Raw genomic sequence first — 15,960 nt, 5'->3', positions numbered from 1 at the left:
TAAAACATTAACTGAATTAGATTTTTTGTGTCAAAACTTTTGATTATCCAAATTGCAACAGTTCTATGAATTAAGGTATTTTTCGTTTTTATAGATGAATTACATCTTTCTATAAATATCTTAACGTCCCTAGTATTTGTAAAATGTAAAGAATATTTAAAATTACTATAATCCATATAATTTAAGAACCATGCACAAGTCTATATACTAATAATATATATAGTGTAAATGTTGCTGCTCGAAGCTCGAAAAAATAAATAATAACGTGAAGTTGAATGTAAGCTTCAATTTAATTACAAAAACAGATCAAATGAACGTTTCAGGTTTCCCCTTTATCAACAAAACAGGGTGATTGAAACACCACAGATGAATGAGATGATGTGGTAGTGGCGTAGTTAAGATGAATCAATCATTGTTTCAATCATCCTGTTTTGTTGATAAAGGGGAAACCTGAAACGTTCATTTGATCTGTTTTTGTAATTAAATTGAAGCTTACATTGAACTTCACGTTCTTATTTAATAATATATATATATGAATTAGATCACCTCTTACTCTATAATAGTTTAGTAAAGACAATATTAGATACTTTAATCTGTCTCATTAAGATCAATGTTGAATGCCATAAAAAATTCTAGTACTGCGTCTTTGTACATTCTCAATTTTTATAAACTGTCGCTCCAAATACTATTCATACTGCAGACAAGGTATTATGACAGATTTATAAAATTTCTACTGAAATTTAAACATCTCATGACTCATATCAAAAGGTAAAAAAAAGGAAAAGTTTGATGTGACAACATTTAGATTTAATAAATATCAATATATTACCATTATCATAGTCTCCCACAAACAGCACTTGTTTGATATAAATAATTTGGTATCAGGCCACTATAACCCATAAGAAAGATTTAAGAATTAAGGTTTTAGCTTGGAGCCCTTTTCAACAAATCTCAGATTCACTGTTAATAACTCTCCTTGTGATTATGTGGAAAAGAGCCATTAAAACTCCCAGGTAACAACAAAAAGTCCTGTATTAACCACAGGATTGAAATCGAGATCATCCACGTCCATGATGTGTAAATTGGCTCAACCTACAGCATGAGAAAAAAAAAAATACAAAGAAAAAAAAAAAATTCTTACCGACTTTAGAGCAACAGAAATGTATCTGTGGATGTCGTCATCAAGTTTCCGATTATCGTTGTTGAGAGATTGGGATTGATTATCTAGTTTGAATTTTGTTGTGTATAAATCAGATGCTGTTTGAATGGCATCCATTTTTTATATGTTCTTCATAAATATTAATGGTCTTTAAAATCTATGACAGAATCTTTACCACTGAAGATGATCGCCGTCTTTGTTCAGATTCCATCAAAACAAGGTAGGTTGGTGATATTTTTAATGACATTATATTAAGACAATTATAGAAACCAGTTGCTCCCAATTAAATCACTGACCTAGGGAGAAAAAAAAAAGGAAATTTATTATAATAATAAATGTCTTCTACTTGTAATGCTATGATACTATAGATCTATGTATCATAAGGTATCAAAGTATATAGTATATAGATATCATAATTTTACATCACAGTTTAGACAAATATATCTGAAAAGTTGTGTATGAGAAAATTGCAGAAAAACAGACCTGCCAAATTGAAAACTTCAAATTCAGTAATTTATTATTATTATTATAATTATTTTTGTGGATATTATTAATATTATCATCATAATCATCATTATGTGCGGCTATGTGGTCTAATGGTATGACACTCGTTTTCAGATCGGAAGGTCCTGGGTTCGAGCCTCGCTCTGTGCATAGTTGAGTCCTTGGAAAAGGCTCTTTACTTACATTCTCTCACTGTTAACAGCATTGTCTCTGTATGGAAAAAAAATTGTAATATTGCCTAACAGGCATCATGTCCCGTTCAACATGTTACGTGTTGATTTTGGTCAGGGATCCCTCGTAAAGCGCTTTGAACACGTTTAGTGGATATTGCGCAATATAAAAGCTCAAGTTTTAAAAAAAAATTATTATTATTATCATTATGGTAGTAGTAGTAGTAGAAGTAGTAGAAGTAGTAGTAGTAGTAGTAGTAGTAGTAGTAGTAGTAGTAGTAGTAGTAGCAGTAGTAGTAGAAGTAGTAGAAGTAGTAGTTCTTATCATTATTATTACTATTCTTAGTTTGCCTAGAAGTCACTGAGAGGATGGGAACAACACGAAGAAAGGATCATCATGACGTCCTTTACAACATGGCAGTAAGAATATCAACATGAACATTGTACAGATCTGTGCCTCAACAAATGATGCAACAGATGAGGATAAAGATACATTTTATAGTCTGCTACAAGTCATTGATAAGTTGCCAAGGAAGAACATCAACATATTGATTGGAGATGCCAATGATAAAGTGGGACAGGATGACGTAGGTTATGAAGGTATCATGGGCCGTCATGGCATGGGGGAGATGAACGACAATAGTGAGAGATTTGGAAAGTTTTGTGCATTCAACAATTTGGTGATTGGAGGATCCGTGTTACCCCACCAGATTGCCTCTCTGCTCTGGTATCTCGGAAGTTATAGCGCTATATAAGTTTTCAGCATTATTATTTTTTATTATTATAAAAGGATACACAAGGCAACTTGGGTCTCACCTGACGGTGTGACAGAGAATCAGATCGATCATTTTTGTATCTTCCGAAGATTCAGACATTCATTAGAAGATGTGACAGTACGGAGAGGACAGATGTTGGATCAGACCACCACCTGCTATTGGCAAAGCGTAAGCTCCGACTCAGAAAACATGGGACCAGATCACACACAAGAAGAAAATTCCAGGTGAATGCATTAGATGGGAAAAAGAATGAGGAGTTCAAACTGCAATTGAGCAATAAATTCCAACCCCTAGCTGATCTCGAGGAGGACATAGATGTAGGGTCACACTGGGCAAAATCAAGGAAGCCTACATAACAACTTGTCACGAGGTATTGGGTGTAAAGAAATTGGAACATAAAGAATGGATAAGTCCAATCATCTTGGGCCTGATTGAAAAGAGGAGAACAAGGAAAGAACAAGTGAATGCAAGTTGAACAAAGGTTTCTAGACTGGATGCACAAGAACAGTATCGACCTAGAAAGAGGAGCTACGACTAGAAGGGACAACTCGCCGTTCTCGTGGCACATATCACACTTGCCTGGTGATTTGTTAGCGCGTGTTAGCAACACGCTCCTTGGCTGGCCGCCGGTTTCGCCTGGCTAGACTAGAGGGGGAGGGAGGGGAGAGGAGGCCTAATTAAACTGGGCAGGTGTGTGTGTACCCTCTGTGTTGTTTTTATTTTTATTGGGCCATGTGTTGTAGACACCCATCAGTGACTCTTGGTTGAAATTTATTCTTTTTCATTTTAGTATTGAGTGGAGATCTTTTCCCACATGTTATAGACAACCATCAGTGACACTTGAGATTTCTAGATCTATACTAGGCTAGTACTTATAAGATCTGAGATATTTTAGAGATTGGGTTGAAAATGGAAGACGCTGAGTTGTACATTTTGTTAATTTCGTGTGCCCCCCCCCCCTTGTTTCTCTCTCTCTCTATCTATCTGCCTCTATCCCTGCCCCCCCCCCCCCCTCTCTCTCTCGCTATATTATATCTACCTACCTATCTACCCACCAATATATCTATCTATCTATCCCCAACCCACCCAACCCCAAAATAAATGTTAAAATCACAGATTATTATAATAATGATAGATCTTTATTGTCCATAACTATGGCAATTTGTCATTTAGTTACACTTGTTAGACGTTATATAATAACGATAACATTGAACAGATATTTCACTCCTACTTATTCTCTCTCTCTCTCTCTCTCTCTCTCTCTCTCTCTCTCTCTCTCTCTCTCTCTCTCTCTCTCTCTCTCTCTCTCACACACACACACACACACAATTGAGGAATGTGAGTACATTTAGTTAATTTTGTGTGCCCCCCCCCCTCTGTTTCTCTCTCTCTCTCTCTCTCTCTCTCTCTCTCTCTCTCTCTCTCTCTCTCTCTCTCTCTCTCTCTCTCTCTCTATCTATCTATCTCTATCCCTCTACCCCCCTCCTCTCTCTCCCATTCTCGCTATATTATATATATCTACCTACCTATCTGTCTATCTATCCCCGAACCACCCAACCCCAAAATAAATTTTAAAATCACAGATTATATTATTATTATATTATTATTATTAATAATAATAATAATAATAATAATAATAATAATAATAATAATAATAATAATAATAATAATAATAATAATAATAATAATAGATCTTTATTGTACATAAATATGGCAATTTGTCATTTAGTTACACTTGTTATAACTATATACTTATATTATGATAACGATAACATTGAACAGATATTTCACTCCTACTTATTCTCTCTCTCTCTCTCTCTCTCTCTCTCTCTCTCTCTCTCACACACACACACACACACACACACACACACACACACACACATACACACACAAACGCACACTCTCTCTCTCTTATAAGATATATCTAGATCTACCACTAAATGTAAACATAGAAACATACACATAAACATACACATCCATAAACAGAAAGGCAGGCGAAAAGCCGTATCCAGGGCAAACACTTAGCGAGGCACACACGCTTAGCGAGTCAGCGTGCGAGGGCTGCTGACCATTGGCTCAAAGAAGGAGTGTCCTTTCTAGTAGCGTTAGCTCTCCTCTTTCTAAGGTATCGAGCCACAGCTAAGGAAGTCAAAAGATTTGTGAAGAAAGACAAGGAAGAATTCATGAACAGACTTGCAGAGAAAGCAGAAACAGCATCCGCTGGAAATGAGCTAACAATTAGCTGTGATCCACCATAGATAGCAGAGATTGTGGGTGCTTTTAACAAGATGAAAAGGGGAAAGCTGCTGGACCAGACCAGATTCCACGGAAGGCTCTAAATAAAAGTTGATGCTGAAAGAAATGCTGAGGTCCATCACCCACTATTTGAGAGAATCTGGAATGATGGGATATTCCCAAAGGATTGGAAGGATGGACATCTTGTCAAGCTTCCAAAGAAAGGGGACCCCAGAAATTGTAATAATTATCAAGTCTTCTCTCTATCCCAGGAAAGGTTTTCAATCGTATTATTCAGTGATGATAATGGGATGTATCGGTCCATCAGTCAAACTCAAATGGAATCATAACATAAAATATCATAGTTTCATATAGTATATTACTATTTCTATTCTTAATAGTAGAGATATAACTTACATACTTTGTGTAAATTTTTAACGAATTGACCTTACACCAACGTTTTTGAAAAACATACTTTCTATTCAAGAGATTTAAAATGAACGTATGGTCAAAAGGCCTGGAAATATGTTTTTACTTGTTTTATCTGTTATTGTAGCCCAGTGGTTACGGATCTTAAAAATAAGACTCAAGTATCTTTAACAAATTAAAATTGTTAGACATTGTAAAAACAAAGGTAAATATAGTAAACTAAGTTGAGCACCACTTATAATTGTAACAGAATAATATCATCTCTCTATATAAGCAGATGATGTTTATAAAGTTAACATGAAGATTGATAGAATAATGGTTGAGAGAGATATGGGAAAGGGAAAGATAGAAAGAGAGAAAGACAGAGAGAGAGAGAGAGAGAGAGAGAGAGAGAGAGAGAGAGAGAGAGAGAGAGAGAGAGAGAGAGAGAGAGAGAGAGAGAGAGAGAGAGGGGGGGGGGCAAAGAAAGAGTGGAAGAGAGGAAGAGTGAAAAAGAGGAAGAGAGAGAGAGAGAGAGAGAGAGAGAGAGAGAGAGAGAGAGAGAGAGAGAGAGAGAGAGAGAGAGAGAGACAGAGAGTAGTTTAATTGATGGGGCTTTTTATCTAATAAGTTATAATAATTATCTTTTTAAATGTACCTACAACTGTACTACCACTCTTGACATACAAACCAATAAAATCCAGACTCATTTACCCCCTTCCCCTCCCCTGTCCTTTTCGACCATCAATTGCCATGTCCCAATTTTGACATCTGGCACCAGTTTGTCTGGACTGACACCATAAAAATGGGAGTGTCACCAAAATTCATGCAACTGAGCACAGGTGTCAAAATATGACACAATACATGATGGTGATTTTTTCACGGATCCACCACTTGACCTGAGCTTTTTATCAGTCAGAGGAAAATGTTTGACACGACAAAATCAGCAGAAAATTTCTGAGAAAATTCCAAAATGCCGGAATTCCGCGGATCCGTGGAAAATTATCATCACTGATTATTCTAGAGAGAGAGAATTAAGAATGCAAGAGATGCTAAACTGCGGGACAAACAGGCAGGTTTTCGTTCAACTACAGACCAGATTGCCTCTCTGCGAGTCATAGTGGAACAGTATATAGAATGGAACTCGCCTCTTATCAAGTTGTAGGGTTGTACATGAAAATCAGCTTACTGACAGCTTTGAAATTAAGACTTGTGTCAAACAGAGATGCTTGCTCTCATCATTCATGTTCATCCTTGCCATTGATTGGCTAATGAAGGAAACCTCCAAAGGGCGAAGAAATGGGATACAGTGGATGATCTGGCTCTTCTGTCCAACACCCAGGACCAGACGCAAGCAAAAACCACAATTATAAATAGCCTCTCAGAACCAATTGGTTTAAGAATTCACCCTTGCAAAGTCAAAGGTCTTAAGGATAGGTATGCGTCAAAGGGAGCAGATCAAAGTAAAAGATCAGGACCTTGAAGATATAGACACTTTCTGCTATCTCAGGAGTATAATTGACAAGGATGGAGGCACGGAAGCAGAGGTGAAAGCACAGATAGGAAAGGCACAGGCTGTATTCACATCCTTGAACAGAGTTTGGAGAACTAAAGCAGACCTGCCAACCTTCCCAGGATGAAAAGTGTATTCCATGACCCTAAAAAGTGTATTTTTTAGCAAAAAAGTGTATTTTGTTCGCACATGTGGAAAAAAAGTGCGCACTATACAAAAATTTATATAAAAGCTAACATCAATCCCAAATCAAAATAAACTCTGATCTTCATCATTCAAGCAATCTCTAGTGATTACAAAATTATCGATTTATCGAGAAACTAAAACTTAATGGCCATTTAAAATTACCATAAGGCTCAGAAATTGCAATATCAAAGGAAATTGCTTTCGAAACACTCAAAGACATGACCAAAAGACCCTTAACATGTTGGTAGTATTGATGCTAGTGTCAGTGGAAGAAGTGTTGGTTGTTGTAGCGATGGTGCTCTAGTGGTGGTGGTGGTGATGATGATGAAGCTGTGGTGGCAGTGGTGGTAGAAGTGATGTGGTGGTGGTTGTGGCAGTGACAATGCTGTGTAGAAGTGATGATGTCATGATGTTGATGGTAAGAGATGCTGATGAAGTTGTGATGGTGATATCTGCTAGCGCAGTACATCAGTTTTGCGAAAGTTTTGAGATAAAATATCAGGGAGAGTGGTCTTCAATTCAATAGATGACAATTTGCAACAGTAGCAAGATATTTTCCATATATGTTATCTAATGATCCATATCTCTCTCTCTCTGTTTTGTTTTTGTTTTTTTTGAGCATTCACCACTACTACTCCTCCTACTACTACTATTATTACTTCTATATACTACTAATACTATTACTTTGGTCAAATGATGGGAAATTCGCAAAGTATGTAATATATGCAGAGACAAGTTAAATACTTCTAAAATGGTTCTAAAAAATTCATTTTGAACCAAATACCGTTCTTAAGGCTGCCCACTTTGTAATCAAGACTCGTACAAAATACTAAGAAAGAAAAATAAAGATCATTATAAATTTTATAAATCAAAATAGAGTAATTTTAGTTATTATAAAGGGAAATAACCCATTTATGTTTAAGTTAATTAGCAATATAGTTTTTAATTGAAGGCCTCATAGTCAAAGATGTTGGTTCAATTAAATTTTCACTTAGAATTTTCTATTTAATAAGTGGGAAAAGTTTAAATGTGGTCTGAGACTATTTAAAGTATAAAACAAGCTTATATGCATAATTCTATGCAAATCCTCAAAAATGTATGAGAAAAATATTGGTGAAAACCGGCATCATATAAGCAACTGAAATGATAACTATAGTATTAAATGTGATGCATCATTCATTCAGACACACGATCAACAGTTGGTGTACGACACGTGTGTATCAATGCATAAAATGTATCATCAAGATCATTCACATCACACATCTTTTAAAAAATCGTATTAAATCCACTAAAATCGTATTCGCGTATTCGGGGTCCAAAAATCGTACTAAAATACGATTAATCGTACTGGTTGGCAGGTCTGCTAAAGATATCTCCCTTTGACTATAAAGCTAAGTTTCAACTCAAATGTGAAGTCTGTCCTACTGTATGGATGTGAAACCTGGAATGCATCGCAGGCATGTATAAGGAGGATACAAACTTTCATAAACAGGTGCATGTGTAAGCTACTCAGAATAAAATGGATGGATAGAATTAAGAACGAAGAAGTATGGAAAAGAACACAGCAGAAACCAGTGGGATAGGAAATAGGAAGAAGACGTTGGAGATGGATTGGACACACCCTTAGAAAGAATAACTCCACTACAACAAAAAAAGTATTGGACTGGAACCCTCAAGGGGAAGGCCATGGGGAACATGGAGAAAAATTAAAGAAGCTGATATACAGAGAAGTGATAAGACGTGGAGATAGCTCAGGATGGCCTATACCCTGACCCAGGGTGAAAAAGGCAATGATGAATGAGGTAATATCCCTTTGATACAAGGCTCAAGAACGACAACTAACTGTCATGCACATATTAATCGTTGAAGCTTGTTTATATTATATTTGTAAATAAATACATTGAAGACATGTGAGAGAGTAATCGATAAGTAGACATAAGTGAAGAGAAGTTTGGATTGTTTTGTTATTTGTTGTTAACCCTATTCCACTCCATGGGGTGGTTTTACACCCCAGCCCTATGTTTTTCACCAATAACTTTTTTATTTTTTGAGCTAGAAAGTTGAAATTTTATGTAATCGCTAATTGTTATATGATAATTGTGACCACAAAGTATCATTTATATCAGTATAATATATTTTGAGTTATATAGGTATAAAATGTCAGATACCCTATTCATATCCGATGGGGTGTAAAACCACCCCATGACAATAAAGAGAAAAAAATGGAACATTCCTATTTCAATCCTATGGGGTGGTTTTACACCCCATCCTGTCTAATAGAAAATATAAGACTACACCTATTCTAATCCAAGGGGGTGGTTTTACACCCCATCCTATGTATAGAGAAAACATGAGCAACTAAATCAAATACGTATATAAACAAGCAATAAACAGACAAGGATTTCATTAACCTACCACTGTATTTTGATAGTATTATATACATGTGTATACAAAACACACATGAAATAGAAAAACAATAACACAATAAGTAAAACTGAGATCATAATGAGTTTTATTTTTAAAAACCAAGTGAATTTTATTGAAATTAAATTTCAACTTTGGAACAAGTGAAATATAACACTGTGGCAACTTTTATTTTATTTTAATTTTTGATATGTATGATATATTACACGCATATCAGTTAATTAAAAAAAAAACATGAAACATGAATTAAATTTATTTCTTCTCGTAACCAACTGGAAGAAATGAGTTTCAAAATCAAAATTTAATAGGGTAACAACAAAAATATTTCTTGTGGTTTGATTTATGTCTGACTAAAGACAATTCAGAGGTGAAAGCAAAGCTTGATTCTGATTTTTTCAAATCCTTGCCATGTTTAAATTTCTCAGGAAGAAAACGTTTGACTCTACAAACTGTCCCAACTCCTGTCAATCCTTGCTTTCTGAGCCATAACAAAAGCTCTTTGTCCGTGATAAAATTATCAAAAGTAATATTTCTACCACTTTTGCAATATGGCATAGCTAATTCCTTGACAATTTCTCTTCCTAAATTTGTCCTCCTTTCTCCATATTTTCCAATATAGGAAATTGCTTTCAGTGGATAAGCAGTCTTAGAATCACATATCCAGAATATTTTCAATCCATACTTATCCGGTTTGCTGGGTAAATATTGAAGAAACTTGACTCTCCCCCTCCATGGGATTAATTGCTCATCCACTGTAAGGTTCATGTCTGGAGTATATATCTTAGAAAGTTGATTGTTTATGGTATCAAAAAGGTCCCTGATTGGCGCAAAAACATCCCTGGCCCTTCTGACTGTTCGAGAAGTCCTGTCGTCAAACCTTAGAGCATTTGTTAGGTTCAGAAAATGCGTCATTGTCATTGTTTCTCTGGCCACAGGCTCTGCTGCAATGCCGCTCCATATTCTTGCCACATTGACCAGGTTCAAATTTCTTGCTCCCAAATGGTAATATAATCCAAGCAAAGCCATGATTTCTATACCGTCTGTCTTCACCCACATGTCACCCTGGCATCTCATCCCCTCCAAATTTGTAAATCTAACAATGCTAGAAATGACCAGTGGTGTAAAAAAAAAGTAAAAACTGATAGCGGGTCAACAACACATTTGATGTTAACATTCCTTACATTATGAGATTTGACCTGTCTAAAAACATTACATTGCCTTTGCCTAAAGTTTTGGACAACAGGCTCTTCAGACCATACTGTTCCATCATTTGAAGTTAAAGTTTGAGCTACTCCAGTTGGTAACGTTGTCAAAGTTGCATCTTCTTGAATATCCTCATCTCTGTCCTCCACTTCATCAACTAGCATTTCGGGATCTGAATCGTCTAGAATGGATGCAACTTCATCACTTTGGCTGCTGGCATAATCTAAAACGTCTCTATCATCCTCATCACCATCCTCTTCTAGATCATTCAGGGTTTGTACAATGACATCTGAAACATGAGATATCAAATAGGTGAAAAAAAAACATTTTTTTCCTTTCAAGTTATTGAGTAGGTACAACATATAAGACTATTATACTCTTGCAATAAAATTGAGCAGCTTCTCTCTTTTTCTGAAGAAAGATCTCATATGATATTAAACATAAAAAATGCTTTTGGAGTCCAGCTAAAAATTGTACAGTAGATAAGCTCCTCAAACCAAAGACAAACACACAGTTATTTTATCAGCTCCCTGCCAGACGTGGCATATTCTAGGAAAAGTGATACGGCTGGCTGGCCTGGTGTCTGTCAACACTTACTGGCTAAGATTTGTGCTACACTGCATGTCTGAGTCTGATTCGCACAAATAATTGTCAAAGTAGTGCAGTATCTTTATGTGACCTATAGTAGTTGAAATAGTTGAAAGAGAGGTTAACCCTAACAAAACAAAACAAGCAAGAATAGATTCAGAATAAGGGACTTACCTGATGTAGAGTTGAAACTTCATTCTAAGAGTGATGGATCTGAAAGATGAACTGGCTGGAGATCAATAAAGTCTGAACTGTTTTCATCAGTTGTTGAGGTCACTTGAAATGCTCGAAAAACATTCCTATTTGCATCCGCCGCCATTTTCACTTCGTTTTGATTTTATTGTAATGAATGAATCAAATTAATACTCAAAACAAAATAGAACAACCTTAGGAACAGGGAGATAGGAGCATCTGCTCTGTGTTGTAATTATTGTAACAGGAACATGTGACAAACAGGAAGGGGAAGAAATGAAAAAGTTGGGTCAGAGTCATGGTGTGGAAAATGTAAAAAATAAAAATAGAACAAGCTGTGAAACAAAACTCTATTTCATTATCTCTATTCTTTGCACTAATTATGGTAAAAACTGGCGGCATGAATAATAATAATAATAATAATAATAATATTAATAATAATAATAATAATAATATTAATAATAATAATAATAATAATAATAATAATAATAATAATAATAATAATAAATAATAATAATAATAATAATAATAATAATAAAAGCAACAATAATAATAGTTCTTTTCATATTTTCCTATATTAACTTTGGGGTGCAAAACCACCCCATTGGATAAGAATAGGGTAAAAAGCTTTTTTCCTACCATTTGACTAGGGGTGTAAAACCACCCCAATGGAAAAGAATAGGGTAACTCACATTTTTTCTTATCATTGGAATAGGGGTGTAAATCCACCCCATGGGGTATGAATAGGACTATGAAAATTGGGAGTGGAATAGGGTTAAGGGTTTTACGGCGCTTTCAACACATTGAGCTCATTTCAGCGACAGTAAAAAGGAAGAAAATGGGATAGTCAAAAAGATTATAGATTCATACTTGAAAACACACAAGAAAAAGTAAGACAAAGGGAAAGGATCGAAACAGGGAACATCTGAAGATTTCAAGAGAACACTATCATTGTACTTAGTTTCACTCGAGACAAAAAACAATCACCTAAAAAAATCATGACGATAAAAATTAAATTTTAAACAGTCTACATAAGTAGAACGTAGTTTGTTTATTTAAGTATTTAGGTGTTAAGCAGAGACAACTGTAAATTTGGCTCACAGGAATTTCAGACACCATTCGTAGGAATTTCAAAGATGAAAGAGGAATTTCCGCACATAAGAAAAGTGAATTGGAATGGTATTTGGCATTGTATTTACATATTGTATAGTTCTAAATAGATAATTGATTAGAATTATATTATGCTATATAAACACATTGCCAAATACAATCCCAAAGTTTCCTTATTTTAAATGAAGTAAAGCTCCAAAACCTAATGGTAGTGATTGTAGTACTGGTGATAGTGAGGATGATGGGTGTTGGTGGTTGTAGTAGTAGTGGTAGTGATGATGATGATGTGATAGTGGTTGTTGTTGTAGTGGTATTGATGATGATGTAGTGGTGGTGCTTGCAGTAGTAGTGGTGGTGATGATGATGTGATAGTGGTTGTAGTAGTTGTTGTAGTCATGATGATGATGATGTGGTGGTGGTGGTTGTAGTAGCAGTGATAGTGATGATGATGTGGTGGTGGTGGTGGTTGTAGTAGTAGTGGTAGTGGTGATGATGAGGTGGTGGTGGTGCTTGTTGTAGTAGTGGTAGTGATGATGATGTGGTGGTGGTTGTAACAGTAGTGGTAGTGATGATGATGTGGTTGTGGTGGTTGTAGTAGTAGAGGTAGTGATGATGATGTGGTGGTGGTGGTTGTAGTAGTAGTGGTAGTGATGATGATGTGGTGGTGGTGGTTGTAATAGTAGTGGTAGTGATGATGTTGTGGTGGTGGTGGATGTAGTAGTATTGGTAGTGATGATGATGTGGTTGTGGTGGTTGTAGTAGTGGTAGTGATGATGATGATGTGGTGGTGGTTGTAGTAGTGGTAGTGATGATGATGTGGTGGTGGTGGTTGTAGTAGTATCGGTAGTGATGATGATGTCGTTGTGGTGGTTGTAGTAGTAGAGGTAGTGATGATGATGTGGTTGTGGTGGTTGTAGTAGTAGTGGTAGTGATGATGATGTGGTTGTGGTGGTTGTAGTAGTAGAGGTAGTGATGATGATGTGGTGGTGGTGGTTGTAGTAGTCGTGGTAGTGATGATGATGTGGTAGTGGTGGTTGTAGGTTGTGGTGGTTGTAGTAGTAGAGGTAGTGATAATGATGAAGTGGTGGTGGTGGTGGTTGTAGTAGTAGAGGTAGTGATGAAAAGCGGTGGTGGTGTTGGTTGTAGTACTAGTGGTAGTGATGATGATGTGGTGATGGCAGTTGTAGTATTATTGGTAGTGATGATGACGTGGTGGTGGTTGTAGTAGTGGTAGTGATGATGATGTGGTGCTGGTGGTTGTAGAAGTAGTGGTAGTGATGATGATGTGGTGCTGGTTGTAGTAGTAGTGGTAGTGATGATGATGTGGTGGTGGTGGTTGTAATAGTAGTGGTAATGATGATGATGTGGTGGTAGTGGTTGTAGTTGTAGTAGTATTGGTAGTGATGATGATGTGGTGGTGGTGGTTGTAGTAGTATTGGTAGTGATGATGATGTGGCGGTGGTTGTAGTAGTAGTGGTAGTGATGATGATGTGGTGGTGGTGGTTGTAATAGTAGTGGTAATGATGATGATGTGGTGGTAGTGGTTGTAGTTGTAGTAGTATTGGTAGTGATGATGATGTGGTGGTGGTGGTTGTAGTAGTATTGGTAGTGATGATGATGCGGCGGTGGTTGTAGTAGTAGTGGTAGTGATGATGATGTGGTGGTGGTGGTTGTAGTAGTAGTGGTAATGATGATGTCATTGTGGTGGTTGTAGTAGTAGAGGTAGTGATGATGATGTGGTGGTGGTGGTTGTAGTAGTATTGGTAGTGATGATGTGGTTGTAGTAGTGGGTGTGGTAGTAGAGGTAGTGATGATTTTATACTTCTCTATCTGACCATTTGATCGCTCTCTGAATATTTCTTTATGTCTGCATTCTAATTATTTATTCTTTATAGAATATACTTTTTGAGATTGGAGTTGGGACGAATATGACAATTTGTTCGAAAGGAACCAAGAGAGAGAGAGAGAGAGAGAGAGAGAGAGAGAGAGAGAGAGAGAGAGAGAGAGAGAGAGAGAGAGAGAGAGAGAGAGAGAGAGAGAGAGAGAGAGAGATAGAGAATATTAAAAAAAATTTAAAATATATAAGGGGGGGGGGGGGGGGGGGGGAGTGGTGGATGAAACATTTATCATTTGCAACCCTCTTAAATAAAGAAGGCGGGGAAAAAAAAAGTGGTGTAACCAGGATTTGAACCCACAGCGTCGATTCTGACAAGCCTTCTAAGGCAGATGACTTAAACCATTCTGTGATGATACCCACATGAAAATCGACGCATATTGTGTATTTATAGTAACCTTCTATCGCTCGACTGATTTATTGTTGGTTAATTTTATGTTCTTATTGATATTTTATTAACTATATTTCTATGTGCATTTCGAAAAATTCCATATTCTGGAATGTGGATAAATGTTTAAAAGAGCAGAGTTTCAAAAAAGTGTCTGGAATAAGAAAATTTCTTATTCCCAGATATGTCTGACAATAAGTTCAATAATAAAGTTTCTTATTCTCAGAATCACAGTCACAGCCTAAAGACTGATTAGGTTAATACACCAAACCGAACCTAAAAGATCCGGTTAAAACTAGATGCTCTAGTCGACCGCTAGCTAGTGTGAAATTAGTGAGATGAATATATCAGATATTCAGCACACGACAACGACGGTAATGTTAAATTACACAGGCTTGTTACTCACATTCTCTCCTCCCTATTTATTATACAATTTAAATCCAAAACCAACTCCGTACAATTAATTAGATCAAAAGACTTACACTTTAAATGTATAATTTCATAATTAAAAGACTTGCTTGCTTGAATGACAAAAGGACTTTTTTTCTTCAAATTCAAATTCAAATGATTAGTCATTAGTGATTATCTAGTATTTTACAATACAATGAGAACAATCAGCAGATAAATAAATGAGTGAAATAAGAGAATTGTTTGGTACGATATGTGAAATATGTGCCAAAAATAGAACAGAAAAAACGGCCACAAATGAATACTGAAACTGAAATGGAAATTGAAACTGACTAACGAGATAGTAGTGTAACACAGTCACAGACTAAATAGTCTATTCATTACTACTATCTTATCTACCACAAATTGTAATAATAATATAATAAATATATATATTTGGTAAAATATCCTATCCCAGCCTTTCTCTTGAATAGAGAAAAGGTAAGAAGATTGGCTATCTTAGATATCTAATGTCAATGTCACTGTCACAGTCACATTCACATAGACGGTCTATCTACTTCAATTTTTGGAAAGCATAACCTTGATACTTAACAAAGATTTGGGGCCAGTTCCAACAAATGTACTCAACACAAAAACGAAAGCTTATAATTAAAAAGAGGATGGGATCTTAAAAACAAATGTGATGACAATTGACTTTAATTTTTTTTTTAAACGCTTGAAAAGGAAACTTTTCTCCTCTCACTCCTGACTCCTGACGAATTGGAAATCGATGGGGGAATCCCCTATGTACTTTCCCTGGGCT

The 15,960-nt window shown here is 36.0% G+C and overlaps 1 protein-coding gene across 6 annotated transcripts in view; it reads right to left on the bottom strand.

Annotated features, from left to right (window-relative positions):
• The window catches only part of LOC144977195 (uncharacterized), a 33,662-nt gene extending 17,702 nt beyond the window's left edge, over positions 1-15,960 (bottom strand). The window contains exons 1-2 of one of the 6 annotated variants that reach the window (XM_078922137.1): positions 15,853-15,960; positions 1,142-1,455 (exon numbers count right to left, since the gene is read on the bottom strand). In XM_078922137.1, coding sequence (XP_078778263.1) covers positions 1,142-1,276 — 135 coding nt within the window. In that variant the 5' untranslated portion in view covers positions 1,277-1,455; positions 15,853-15,960. Of the gene's footprint in view, positions 1-1,141; positions 1,456-15,737 lie in introns of all 6 variants that reach the window. The other 5 variants (XM_078922135.1, XM_078922140.1, XM_078922138.1 and 2 more) reach the window with 5 other exon arrangements.

This window comes from Berghia stephanieae, chromosome 7 (genome assembly GCF_034508935.2).
Source record: "Berghia stephanieae isolate SIO BIC M18660-M18661 chromosome 7, UCSD_Bste_1.3, whole genome shotgun sequence".
NCBI lineage: Eukaryota > Metazoa > Mollusca > Gastropoda > Nudibranchia > Aeolidiidae > Berghia > Berghia stephanieae.
The sequence above is the reverse complement of the archived record's forward strand: the minus strand, read 5'-3'. Positions and strand labels throughout refer to the sequence as shown.